Source organism: Artemia franciscana, chromosome 16 (genome assembly GCF_032884065.1).
Source record: "Artemia franciscana chromosome 16, ASM3288406v1, whole genome shotgun sequence".
Taxonomy (NCBI): domain Eukaryota; kingdom Metazoa; phylum Arthropoda; class Branchiopoda; order Anostraca; family Artemiidae; genus Artemia; species Artemia franciscana.
This window is the reverse complement of record NC_088878.1, coordinates 26915449-26929173: the sequence shown is the minus strand read 5'-3', so window position 1 is coordinate 26929173 and position 13725 is coordinate 26915449. Positions and strand designations below refer to the sequence as shown.

At 34.3% G+C, this 13725-nt stretch overlaps 2 protein-coding genes across 2 annotated transcripts in view; one reads left to right on the top strand and one right to left on the bottom strand.

The window, feature by feature from the left end:
- The window catches only part of LOC136037296 (calponin homology domain-containing protein DDB_G0272472-like), a 198847-nt gene that overhangs the window by 129802 nt on the left and 55320 nt on the right, over positions 1 to 13725 (bottom strand). The window lies entirely within an intron of this gene.
- Positions 1 to 13725, top strand: part of LOC136037294 (src substrate cortactin-like) — a 58903-nt gene that overhangs the window by 13819 nt on the left and 31359 nt on the right. The window contains exon 4 of the mRNA XM_065719936.1: positions 11839 to 12226. Coding sequence (XP_065576008.1) covers positions 11839 to 12226 — 388 coding nt within the window. The remainder of the gene's footprint in view (positions 1 to 11838; positions 12227 to 13725) is intronic.

Genomic DNA, 13725 nt, shown 5'->3' with positions numbered 1-13725 from the left:
CTTGGAAAACACTTAGAGTGGAGGGATCAGGATGAAACTTGGTGGGAAAAATAAGCACAAGTCCTAGATACATGATTGACATAACCGGAACGGATCCGCTCTCTTTGGGGTAGTTGGGGGGAGGGGGTTAATTCAGAAAAATTAGAAAAAATGAGGTATTTTTAAAACTTGCGAAGGAGTGATCGGATCTTCATGAAACTTCATGTTCAGAAGGATCTTGTAACTCAGATCTCTTATTTTAAATCCCAACCGGATCCAGCGTAATTGGTGGGGGGGCAGTTGGGGGACCGGAAATCTTAGAAAATACTTAAAGCGGTATCAGGATGAAACTGGATGGGAAGAATAAAAACCTGTCTAAGATACGTGACTGACATAACCGGACCGGATATGCTCTCTTTGGTGGAGTTGGGGGGGGGGGGTAATTTTGAAATTTGAGGTATTTGTAACTTACGAAAGGGTGACCAGATCTTAATGAAATTTGATATTTATAAGGATCTTGTGCTTTAAAGCTCTAATCTTAAATTCCGTGACATTGGGGGGATTGGACGGGGAAACCGGAATTCTTGGAAAACGTGAAAATTGGGATATTTTTATCTTACGAATATGTGATCGGATCTTAATGAAATTTGATATTTAGAAGGAACTCATGTCTCAGAGCTCTTATTTCAAATCTCGACCAGATCTTTGACATTGGGGGGATTTGGAGGGGGAAATCTTGGAAAACATTTCGAGTGGAGGAATCGGGATGAAGCTTGGTGGATAGAATAAGCAAATGTCCTTGATACGTGATTGACGGAACCGTACTGGATTCGCTCTCTTTGGGGGAGTTGGGAGCAGGGGTTCGGTGATTCGGCGAATCAGGTGCTTCTGGACGTGCTAGGACGATGAAAATCGATAGGCGGGTCCCGAACCTGCACAAATTGACTTGGTAAAGTCGTTTTCCCAGATTCGACCATCTGGGGGGGCTAAAGGGAGCGGAAAAATTAGAAAAAATTAGGTATTTATAACTTACAAGTGGGTGATCGGATCTTAATGAATTTTTATACTTAGAAGGACATCGTGACTCAGAGCTCTTATTTTAAATCCTGACCGGCATTAAGCCTCTTATTTTCCTGTTAAATCAATCTATTTATTCATAGAATATCTCTTGGCTCTTAGCTCTTCTTGCCTCGTCACAAGTGCCATATGAGCTCTTAGCTCTTGTTCTCATACAAATTATTCTTCTTATATATTGATTTCAATAAACCTTGAGTAATCCAAGGTTTCTTTGAAGTTTTTCTTCATTTAAAAAAAAATATTTTTAGACTATTTTTCCACGGATGGCTGAATTATTTGGTAAAAGACTTTAAAATTAGATTCAGTATCTACAAAGATTGAAATTTCCGTATTCCAATCCTTATTGGCTAGCTCATTTTTATATTTCAGAAGTGAATCTTGATCGAGTACCATCCTCAGCTTGAGACTGTTCATCTATGCAGACTTTTCATTATTAGTACTTACTGAGTAACTTGAAAATACGCCAAAATGATCAGAAGAATCACTTATAAGGACACTTTGATTACCAGACATATAATTCAAAAATATGTTATCCAAACGTGTCGACACGTCTTCGTAACACGAGTACTAATATTAGTATCAGGGATATAACCAAATGAAATCATCAAGTTTAAAAATCCGTCTGTGTTTGATCTATTATCAAATGAATCAATTTTAATATCTCCAATGACAAACGTAGGTCTTTGATGTTGGATCTTTTCCAATTGTTCTTCAAGCAGTTCATAAAACTCAATAAGAGATCCTGATGGTTGTCTATTTACAATCAGAACATAACCGCTACGTCCAGACAGTTCTAATTGCAAAATAAAATGCTCAAAAACCATTTCTTTATATATTAAAATATTCTACTGGACACTTACCAGGATGCCATAACGTATATACGCTGCAGTCCCCCTTGTCAGTGAAGCTGGTGATTTTTCGTATAAAGATTATATCCTGAAATATGTAAAAGATGCAACAAGTTTCACGAAGAAAAATATCAAGATAAATTAAGTTTCGCAGACAAAAATCAGCACGCGACAAGTTCCACGAACAAAATCAATTTTGCAAGGGGTAAAAATCAATGTACATGTTTGACGAAGAGAAAAATCAATATGCAACAAGTTTCACGAAGAAGAAATAAAAATATAACAAGTTTTTCGAAGACATAAATCAAGATATATTACGTTACTTGAAGAAATAATCAACATGCAGTAAGTTTCACGAACAAGAATCAGCGTGCATCGTGTTTCACGAAAAAATTACCAACATGATTCAAGTTTCACGAACAAAAATATCAAGATAAATAAAGTTTCATGAACAGAAATCTGTACGCAACAAGTTCCACCAACAAAACTGGTTTCACGAAGAGAACAAAACAATATACAGTTTTCACGAAGAGAAAAATCAACATGAAACAAGTTTTAAGAAGAAAAAATAAAAATATAACAAGTTTCTCGAAGACAAATCAAGATATATTAAGTTCATTGAAGAAATAATCCACCTGCGACAAGTTTCGCGAATAATAATCAGAATGCATCATGTTCGACGAAGAAACAACCAACTTGCAACAAGTTTCATGATGAAAAATATCATGATAAATAATTTTTCAGGAAAAAATAAATCAACATACAACAAATTTCACGACATCAAGATAAATTAAGTTTATTGAAGCAACATCAGCAAGCAACAGGTTCTACGAACTAAACCGGTTTCATCAGGAGACAAATCAATGTGCAAGTTTTTCGAAGAGAAATATCAACATCCATCAAGTTTCATGAAGAAGAAATAAAAATATAACAAGTTTCTCGAAGACATAAATCAAGATACATTACATTTTTTATTACATTTGTAATTTGAGATACATTACATTTTTGATATATTGCATGTATCTTTATTTAAAAAAAATAAACATTACATTTTTTGAAAAAATTATTCCTATGCAGCAAGTTTCAAGAACAAAATCAGCATGCATCGTAATTCACCAAGAAAAAGCCAACACGCAGCAAGTTTCACGAAGAAAAATCTCATGATTAATTAAGTTTTACAAAAAAATAAAACGACATACAACAAATTTCACGAAGAAAACATCTAGATCAATTAAGTTTCGCCAACAAAAATCAGCACGCAACAAGTTCCACGAACAAAATCGGTTTCGCAACCGGGAAAAATCAATGTACGTGTTTCACGAAGAGAACATTCAACATGCAACAAGTTTCATGACTTTTCAACTTCAACTTTTCTTTATTCAACTTAAAAAATAGAGAACAATATTATGCCCCAACAGAGAGCAGAGCTCGTAAGGCTGGGACAGTGCAAAAACATTGAAAAACATCAACATCTCATCATAATAACGATTCCAAAATTTAACACGGCTAAAAAACAAACAAAATAGAAAAAGAACTTATGAAAGAGAAGTAACAAGGATAAGTGAATAAATAAATATCGGGCAGGTGGGGCGTGGGAGGCCATCCCAAACACAAGGACACAAAACAAAACTCACAAAAAAGAAGAACAAATAATATAATTTATGATTTAATTCATGATTTAATTCATGAAGAAGAAATAAAAATATGACAAGTTTCTCGAGGACATAAATCAAAATATATTAAGTTACTTGAAGAAATAATCCACATGCAGTAAGTTTCACGAACAAAAGTCTGCATGCGTCATGTTTTGTGAAGATATTACCAACATGAGGCAAGTTTCACGAAGAAAAACATCAAGATAAATAAAGTTTCACGAACCAAAATCAGTAAACAACAAGTTCTGTGAACAAAATGGTTTCACGAGGAGAAAAAACAATATATAAGTCTCACGAAGAGAAGAATTAACATGTGACAAGTTTCATGAAGAAGAAATAAAAATATAGCAAGTTTTTCGAAGACGTAAATCAAAATGCAATCCACATGCATCAAATTTCATGAAAAATTCAGCTCGCATCATTTTTGCGAATAAAACCCAACATCTTACAAGTTTCTCGAAAAAAAATATCTTGATAAATTGGGTTTCATGAAAGAATAAATTAACATACACTAAGTTTCACGAAGAAAAATATCAAGATAAATAAAGTTTCACGAACAAAAATCAACATGCAACAAGTTTCATGAAGAAGAAATAAAAATATAACAGGTTCCTCGAAAACATAAATCAAAATATATTAAGTTTCTTGAAGAAACAATCCACATGCAACAAATTTCACGAACAAAATCTAGGATGTATCAATTTTAGCGAAGAAAAACCAACATGTTACAGGTTTCACGAACAAAAATCTCAACATAAATTAAGTTTCACGAAAAAATATATCAACATACAATATGTTTTACGAAGCAGCAAGTAACAATAAACTGCATGCAGCAAGTTTCACGAACAAAACCGGTTTCACGAGTAGAAAAATCCAATTTCAAGTTTTACGTACAGAAAAATCAACATGCAACAAATTTCGTGATGAAGGAATATAAATATAATAAGTTTCTCAAAGAAATAAATCAAGATACATTACGTTTCTTGAAGAAACACTCCACATGCAATAAGTTTCACGAACAAAAATCAGCATTCATAATATTTCGTGAAGAAAAACCGACATGCAATAAGTTTCACGAAGAAAAATATCATGACAGATTAAGTTTCACGAAAGAATAAATCAACATACAACAAGTTTAACGAAGAAAAATATCAAGATAAATTGAGCTTCACGAACAAAAACACCCAACAAGTTCCACGAGCAATATGGATTTCACGAAGAGAAGAATCAATGTGCAAGTTTCACGAAGAGAAAAATAAACATGCAACAAGCTTCCTGAAGAAAAAATAAAAATATAACAAGTTTCTCGAAGATCAAATCAAGATAAATTAAGTCTCTTTAACAAGTATTCCACATACAGCAAGTTTCATGCACAAAAATCAGTATGCATCGTGTTTCAAGAAAAAAATCAACAAGCAACAAGTTTCACGAAGAAAAATATCATGGTAAACTAAGCTTCACGAAAAAAAATATCAAAAGGAATTAAGTTCCACGAATAAACTAGTTTAGTGACGGGGAAAATTAATGTACAAGTTTCACGAAGAGAAAAATCAACATGCAACAAGTTTCAGTATGAAAAAAATATAAATATAACAAGTTTCTCGACGGCATAAATCAAAGTACATCAAGTTTCTTGAAGAAATAATCCACATGCTACAAGTTTCACGAACAAGAATCCTGTTCGCGTAGAAAAAACCAACATGCAACAAGTTTCAAGACGAAAAAATTATCATGACTAATTAAGTTTTACGAAAGAATCAAACAACATAAAGCAAGTGTCACGAAGATAAACATCAATATAAATTAGTTTCACGAACAAAAATTAGCACGCAACAAGTTACATGAATAAAACCTGTTTTACGAGGAAAAATTAACAAGTTGCACGAAGAGAAAAATCAACTTGCGACAAATTTCACGAACAAAAATCATTATGTATCATCTTTCAATAAGAAAGTGCCAACATGCTTACAGAAAAATCAGCATGCAACAAATTTCGTGATGAAGGAATATAAAAATAATAAGTTTCTCAAAGAAATAAATCAAGATACATTAAGTTTCTTGAAGAAACACTCCACATGCAATAAGTTTCACGAACAAAAATCAGCATGCATCATATTTCGTGAAGAAAAACCGACATGCAATAAGTTTCACGAAGAAAAATATCATGACAGATTAAGTTTCACGAAAGAATAAATCAACATTCGACAAGTTTAACGAAGAAAAATATCAAGATAAATTGAGCTTCACGAACAGAAATCGTCACGCAACAAGTTCCACGAGCAATATGGGTTTCACGAAGAGAAGAATCAATGTACAAGTTTCACGAAGAGAAAAATAAACATACAACAAGCTTCCTGAAGAAAAAATAAAAATATAACAAGTTTCTCGAAGATCAAATCAAGATAAATTAAGTCTCTTTAACAAGTATTCCACATACAGCAAGTTTCATGCACAAAAATCAGTATGCATCGTGTTTCAAGAAAAAAATCAACAAGCAACAAGTTTCACGAAGAAAAATATCATGGTAAACTAAGCTTCCCGAAAAAAAATATCAAAAGGAATTAAGTTTCCTAAAAAAAATTAGCACACAAGTTCCATGAATAAAACTAGTTTAGTGAAGAGGAAAATTAATGTACAAGTTTCACGAAGAGAAAAATCAACATACAACAAGTTTCAGTATGAAAAATAGAAATATAACAAGTTTCTCGACGGCATAAATCAAAGTACATTAAGTTTCTTGAAGAAATAATCCACATGCTACAAGTTTCACGAACAAGAATCACGTTCGCGTAGAAAAAACCAACATGCAACAAGTTTCAAGACGAAAAAATTATCATGACTAATTAAGTTTTACGAAAGAATCAAACAACATAAAGCAAGGGTCACGAAGATAAACATCAATATAAATTAGTTTCACGAACAAAAATTAGCACGCAACAAGTTACATGAATAAAACCTGTTTTACGAGGAAAAATTAACAAGTTGCACGAAGAGAAAAATCAACATGCGACAAATTTCACGAAAAAATCATTATGTTTCATCTTTCAATAAGAAAGCGCCAACATGCATCATTTTCTCCGAAGAAAATAATCAAAATACATTACAACAAGATTCATGAAGAAAAATGTCAAGATAAATTAAATTTCAGGAACGAAAATCGCCACGCTTTTAGTTCCATGAATAAAACCGGTTTTACGAGGAAAAAATCGAAGTACAAGTTTCACGCAGAGAAAAATAAACATCCAACAAGTTTCACGAAGAAAAAATTAAACTATAACAAGTTTATCGAAGACATAAATCAAGATACATTAAATTTCTTGAAGAAATAATCAACATGCAACAAGTTTCACGAAAAAAAAATATGATAAGTTAAGTTTCACGAAAGAATCAAACAACATACAGCAAGTGCCACGAAGATAAACCTCAATATAAATTAAGTTTCACGAAAACAAATTGCCACGCAACAAGTTACATCAATAAAACCGGTTTCACAGGGAAAAATTAATTTACATATTTCGGGAAAAGGAAAATCAGCATGCGACAAGTTTCAAGAACAAAAATCAATGTGCTTCATCTTTCACAAAGAAAAAGCCAACAGGCATCATTTTCTACGAAGAAAAAATAATCAAAATATATTAAGCTTTACTAAAGAATAAATCAACGTACAATAAGTTTCATGAAAAAATCAAGTTAATTTAAGTTTCAAGAACGATAATCACCACGCTTTTAGTTTCATGAATAAAACCGGTTTTAAAAGGAGAAAAATCAATGTACAAATTTCACGTATAGAAAAGTAAACATCCAACTAATTTCATGAAGAAAAAATAAAACTGTAACAATTTTATCGAAGACATAAATCAAAATAAATTAAGTTTCTTGAAGAAATAATCCAAATGCAACAAGTTCTATGAACAAAAATCAACATGTATCATTTTTCACGAAGAAAAAACAACATGTATAAAGTTTCACGAAGAAAAATATCATGATAAATGAAGTTTCAAGAAAGAATAAATCAACATACAACAAGTTTCACAAAGAAAAAGATCAAAATGAACTCAGTTTACTGAACAAAATCAGCTCACAAGTTCCAAGAATAAAACAAGTTTCATGAGGTTGAAAATCAATCTACAAGTTTCACGAAGAGAAAAATCAACATGCAACAATTCTCATGATGAAAAATAAAAATATAACAACTTTCTCGACGGCATAAATCTTGGTACATTAAGTTTCTTTAAGAAATGATCCGCGTTCTGCAAGTTTCACGAACAAAAATCAACGTGCATCATGTTTCACGAAGAAAAAACAAATATGTAACAAGTTTCATGAAGAAAAAATATCATGATAAATTAAGTTTCACGAAAGAATAAAACAACGTACAGCAAGGTTCATGAAGAAAAACATCAATATAAATTATGTTTCACTAGCAAAAACTAGCACGCAACAAGTTACATGAACAAAACCGCTTTCACGAGGAAAAACTAATGGACAAGTTTTATGAAGAGAAAAATCAACATGTGTGAAGTTTCACGAACAAAAATCAGCATGCGTCATCTTTCACAAAGAAAAAACAAACGGGCATTATTTTCCACGAAGATATTTTAAGTATCACAAAATAATACACGAAGAAAAAATATAAAGATAAATTAAGTTTCAGGAACGAAAATCTGCACGCAACAAGTTTCATGAACAAAAAAGGTTCCATGTGGAGAAAAATCAATTTACAAGTTGCAAGTAGAGAAAAATCAACACCCAACAAATTTCATGAGAAAAAAATAAAAATTTAACAGGTTTATGGAAGATATAAATCAAGATACATTAAGTTTTTTGAAGGATGAAATAATCCACATTCAACAAGTTTTACGAGCAAATATTCGCATAAATTATGTTTCATGGAGAAAAAAAAACACATCAAAAAGTTTCACGATGAAAAATTTCATGATAAATTAAGTTTCTCGTAAGAATAAATCAGTATACAAGTTTCACGAAGAAAAATATCCATGAACAAAAATCCGCACGCAAAAGGTTCCATGAGCAAAACCGGTGTTAGAGGAGAAAAATGAATGTACGTGTTTCACTAGTGGTGTCAGTTGCTAGGAGTCATCAGAAGAAACGCTATTGGGAATTTTATATTACGTTCAAATGATCGTCTCTCGTGTAAACGGTAATTTTTGTAGAAAAATGACTGAGAATGCTTTAGGTGCGGTAATGCATTCTAGAGGGTTCCATATGCTAGCCACTGAGTGCCACAGACTGGGAATTGCCAGGGAACATTGCAATCTAAAAATGAAATGTTGATTTTCTACTATTCAAAAAAACAATGGTGTTTATAGTTTATAAAGGTTTTTTTCGTTAGAAAAGGTGAGAAAATGCCTTAGGTGTGATAGTGTGCGACAGAGGGTGGCATAATCTGGCACAGTGACGTGAATTGACATGGCTTATTATGTTCAGGCGGGCTTACAGGAAAATGAAAAATTGGATTCAAAACTTTTTTAACAAAAATATCTGGAAAATGTCTTAGGAGGGGGGGATACTGGTTCAAAACATGAACCAGTAGATTTAATGCATGATTTCAACAAGAAAACATCTGGAAAATGTCTTAGGTATATTGGGGGAGTACTGGAGAGTGCCAGAGGAGCAGTCATAGTGTTTCACGGTGGCGTGAATTGAGATTATGTATTATTTTTACGGTGGCTTTCCAAAACATGAACCAAAGGATTTAAAGCATGATTTTTAGCAAGAAAATGTCTCGAAAATGTCTTTGGAATGATGAGGGGTGCCAGAGGGACAGTAGTAGTGTGGCATGGTGGCGTGGATTGAGACGGTGCATCACGTGGGGAGTGGCTTGCAAAAATGTTAATCTATGGATTTAATGCATGATTTTTGACTAGAAAATGTCTTGGGAATGATAAGGGGGGCCAGAGTTTTCCAGAGAGCCATTAATAGTGTGACACGGTGGTGTGAATTGACTTAGTGTATCACATTTGGGTGGGTTGCGAAAACGTGAACCATTAGATATAATACTTGATTTAAAAAAAGAAAATATCTAAAAAATGTCTTAGGTATGATGAGGGGCTTCTAGAGGGTACCAGTTGGGCAGTCATAGTGTGGCAGTCCTAGTGTGGCTTGGTGGCTAGAATTGATATGGTGAATTACGGAGGGTTGGCCTGCAAAAGCACGAAGCATTGGATTTAAATCATTTTTATCATGAAAATATCTTGAAAATCTCATAGGAATGACGAGGGGGTTGACGTTTGTTTGTCATGGAGGGTTGGCTTACGAAAATATGAACAAATAGATCTAATGCATAATTTTTATCATGAAAATATATGAAAAAATGCCTTAGGAATGATAATAAGTATCACCGGGAAGCCATGGGCCAGCCACATATTGCCACGTTTCCCTGAGTTGCTTGGATTAACATGTTCTACAGCTTAAGGTTAAGGGGGAGATGTTAAAAAGAAGAGTAAAAAAGGCCAGAAAAAGCCAGTCAAAGAAATGAGGCATTTTCATTAAGGCCTCTTAGAAATAACTCTTAATATGGTTTAAATTTATCTCTAATAACAACCCCTCCTCTCTGGAATTGATTGTTATGGGTTTTGACAACCACATATTATCACGATGGCGTGAAGTATGCATAGTCTTGGCTCAAACAAATGAGGAATTCTCATTAAAACCTCTCTGAAACAACCGAATGCAAAAAAAATGTGTCTCAGTAGAAACGATAGAACGATAGAAATGATGTATTTTCATTAAGAGCTCTCAAAACTACCTTCTTAGATGCCTCAAATTTATCTCTAATATCAACCCTTCGTCCCTCCCCTCCCTGGAATTGGTTGCTAGGGTTCCCACCTTTCTTTAATTCATGGTTTCTTTCGCTTATGTTTTGATCTTTTATAGGTTTTTTCACGTTTTGTTTTTTCGTTTGGTGTGTTTTGACTGCTTTTTGCGTTGATATCATGATTTATAACGTTTTTTATTAAGAAAATTTGTATGTACAAAATCCTTCTTTCTTTAGATTTCTTGTTCCAGGATAAAACTTCAATATATAATCATTTACGCAATGCAATATCTAGAGCCAATGCTATGTAACATCTCGCTGATTCGATAGTTTACTTAACTGTCTAGGTCAACCAAGAAAATTAATAACATTGTAACAGCCAGGTGCTTATAATAGAGCAAAAATTAATAGCATTGGGATGCTTGTGTGCTCTTATGTGGAAAGGGTTGGAAACATGCGAGCAATTTCATCGTGCTAGAAGGTGGGCAGGGATTTCTGTGTGCGTGCAATAGGTTATTATGTAGAAAGTATCCCCCAAATTATAATATTAGAAATGCTTTCGTCGTTCACCTGTCTTGCGCTCCATTCCATAACAGTCCTATCCCTTTCGAATCCTAATGCAGACAAAATCTTTAGATTATAAAAGCTCCCTGAGAATAAAGCAAAAATGCCTTGAAAGAAAATGAAGTTTCCTGAAGTATTGTATTCCAACCAATGTTTGTATCCCTCTCAGTTACAACTGGGGATTCCCCGTTTGTCTAACGGACTCTAACAACTCTTTTTACGTAACAACCAAAAGCAAACAAAACGCATTACATAATAAGCAGCTGCTGGATGAAATCGCTCACTAGGTCATCCCCCCACTCGGGTGGAATTGGATGCTAAGGGCCCGGTGGGTTTTCTAGTGCCCAGTGGAATTGCTCGCTAGGGGTCCCCCGTTGAAATTGGTTGCTAAGGTCCGGAGTTTTGATGGTTCCCCACTAGTGGGTCCCAGACGTCTAGCATGTCACGCAAGGTTAGGTCGTCCTTAATATAAGTAAACATTCCCTATTACATAACAGGGAAGGAAATTCTGAAGACGTCTTGAAGAAAAATGTCTTCAAAAACGTTTTGATACGTCTTGAAGAAAAATGTCTGAAAAAAAAGTATCGAAATGTCTTGAAACGTCTTGAAGAAAGATGTCTTAGAAAACCTCTTGAAATGTTTTGAAACGTCTTGAAAAATGTTTTGAAGAAAAATGTCTCAAAGAACGTCTTGGAATGTCTTGAAACAGCTTATAATACGTCTTGTCTAAAAATGTTTAAAAAAAAACTTCCCGCTTGACTAGTGGACTCTAATAAAACCTCTTGTATTACAACTAAAAGTAAACAAACCTCATTATGTAACAACCAAAGCTAAGCAATCCCTGTTACGTAAAAACCAAAAAGGAAGAAAAGAGTAGTGGCTATGGGTCCGTTTAAAACCAGTGATCCCTCACTAGTTCAATATTCATTTTTTCTAGAGTGCGCTTGGATGGGATCATTTTGAAAAGGTTGGCAAACATGAATCCCAAAAAGATTATGCTAAGGGTTTTGGCGGAAAATTTGGAGTCCAGTCAGACAGAGTTGACAAATCAGCCCTTGGTTGGGACCACGTTGAAAAGGTTGATAAACACGAGTCTCAGAAAGATTATGCTAAGGGTTTTGGTGGAAAATATGGAGTCCAGTCAGACAGAGTTGACAAGTCAGCACTTGGCTGGGACCATGTTGAAAAGGTTGAAAAACACGAATCACAGAAGGACTATGCCAAAGGATTTGGCGGGAAATTTGGTGTTCAATCCGATAGAGTTGATAAGTCGGCATTGTCCTGGGATCACGTGGAGAAGGTTGAAAAGCATACTTCTCAAAAAGGTAATCTTTTTTCTAAGACCTAATTCGAATTCATTAGTATAACAGACTCTACTACAACCTCTACTAATATTTCACCGTAGCACCAAGCCATCTGAGGGGAATACAACTGCGCACGCTCCTCCTCCACACCTAACTATTCAATTTTTTAAAAGCATTGTGTTTACGGTATAATACTGGAGTATTTCAAGTAAAACTGAAACCTTTCATTGAGGCAGGTCATCTTCAAGTGGGAGGAAGGTGTCCTCCGCCCAGAATGTCTTTAGAAATTCATCGTTTTTGGTTGTATTCGATTATTTTTATCGACCCGTGGAATTCATTCCCATTAATAGGTTAAATTGCATTGTCCTCCAAAACACCATCGTGGGAGGATCCTCTATAGGACAACACCTGCGACAGGGCGTAAGATCCAGGTCTGTTGACAATAGCCTCTGCAAGGGGCTGCCTCGACCCTTCAGTTGTACCGGTAAGACTTAGGATCTTGTGGTAAACTCTATTTCCACTTGAGGACTGGAGCCCCTCCAGGAAATTATAGCTCGGTAAACAACATGGCATCCGCACATGGATTTTGATTAATGGACAATCCTTCTGGGTTCGGTTTGTTTTATTGGGCATTTTTGGGCTGAAAAACCTCTTCATATCTAGTTTTTGTTATGGGCTGCCTTTCTGTAGTACCATAATATCTGTAGGCATGAATACATAATGATTCGGAGGTAATAGGCTTGAAATAATGATTCGGAGGTAATAGGCTTGAAATTGTCTGTGCATGATTTCAACTTTTGTTGATAGAAGAGCATCGCCGATTGCTGAAAACCATTTTGTGACAAAGATGGGCCCAAGGTTGCGCTAAGCCTCTATTCTACTAAAGGTCTGAGGGACTTGCTGTCCACTTCTAAGCCGGCTTATACGCATCGCTGTAGGCTTGAGAAGATGTATTGGTCCCCGTTTTGTACTGGTATCCGGGACCATAGCTTTTCCTGAGGCCAAAATAATATCCATGATTTAAAAAATATGGAAATTGGTACTTGAAATGTCACAACGTCAAAATTAACTATCGTATCGGCATTCCCTGTAGCACCGAATGACGGAGATACTAGTGACTTAGATGAATTTTACTTACAGTTGCAGGAGCAAAAAGACTGGGTCCCAGTAGAAATTTCGTGTTTTTATTAGGAGATTTTAACCCCCCAGTTCGATAGAAATAGGGATAGATGGTATCCTATTTTTGGTAAATTTCGTTTTGGAAAAGAAAACAGCAATGACTGCAGACTGTTGCAATTTTGTAAATATTACATAAAGTAATAATATACATAATATATATACAATCTATTTAAATTTATATTAAAGGAACATTGAAGCAACAGCAGTTATTTTGAAGCTTTACAGTATTTTTCAAATTACATTCAGATTTTACTTCAAATTTTATTTCTAAATGGAAAAGAATGAAAATAATTTTAACACAGCTGTTTAAGGGTTTAAGGGTCCACCAAAACCCTTTCGAA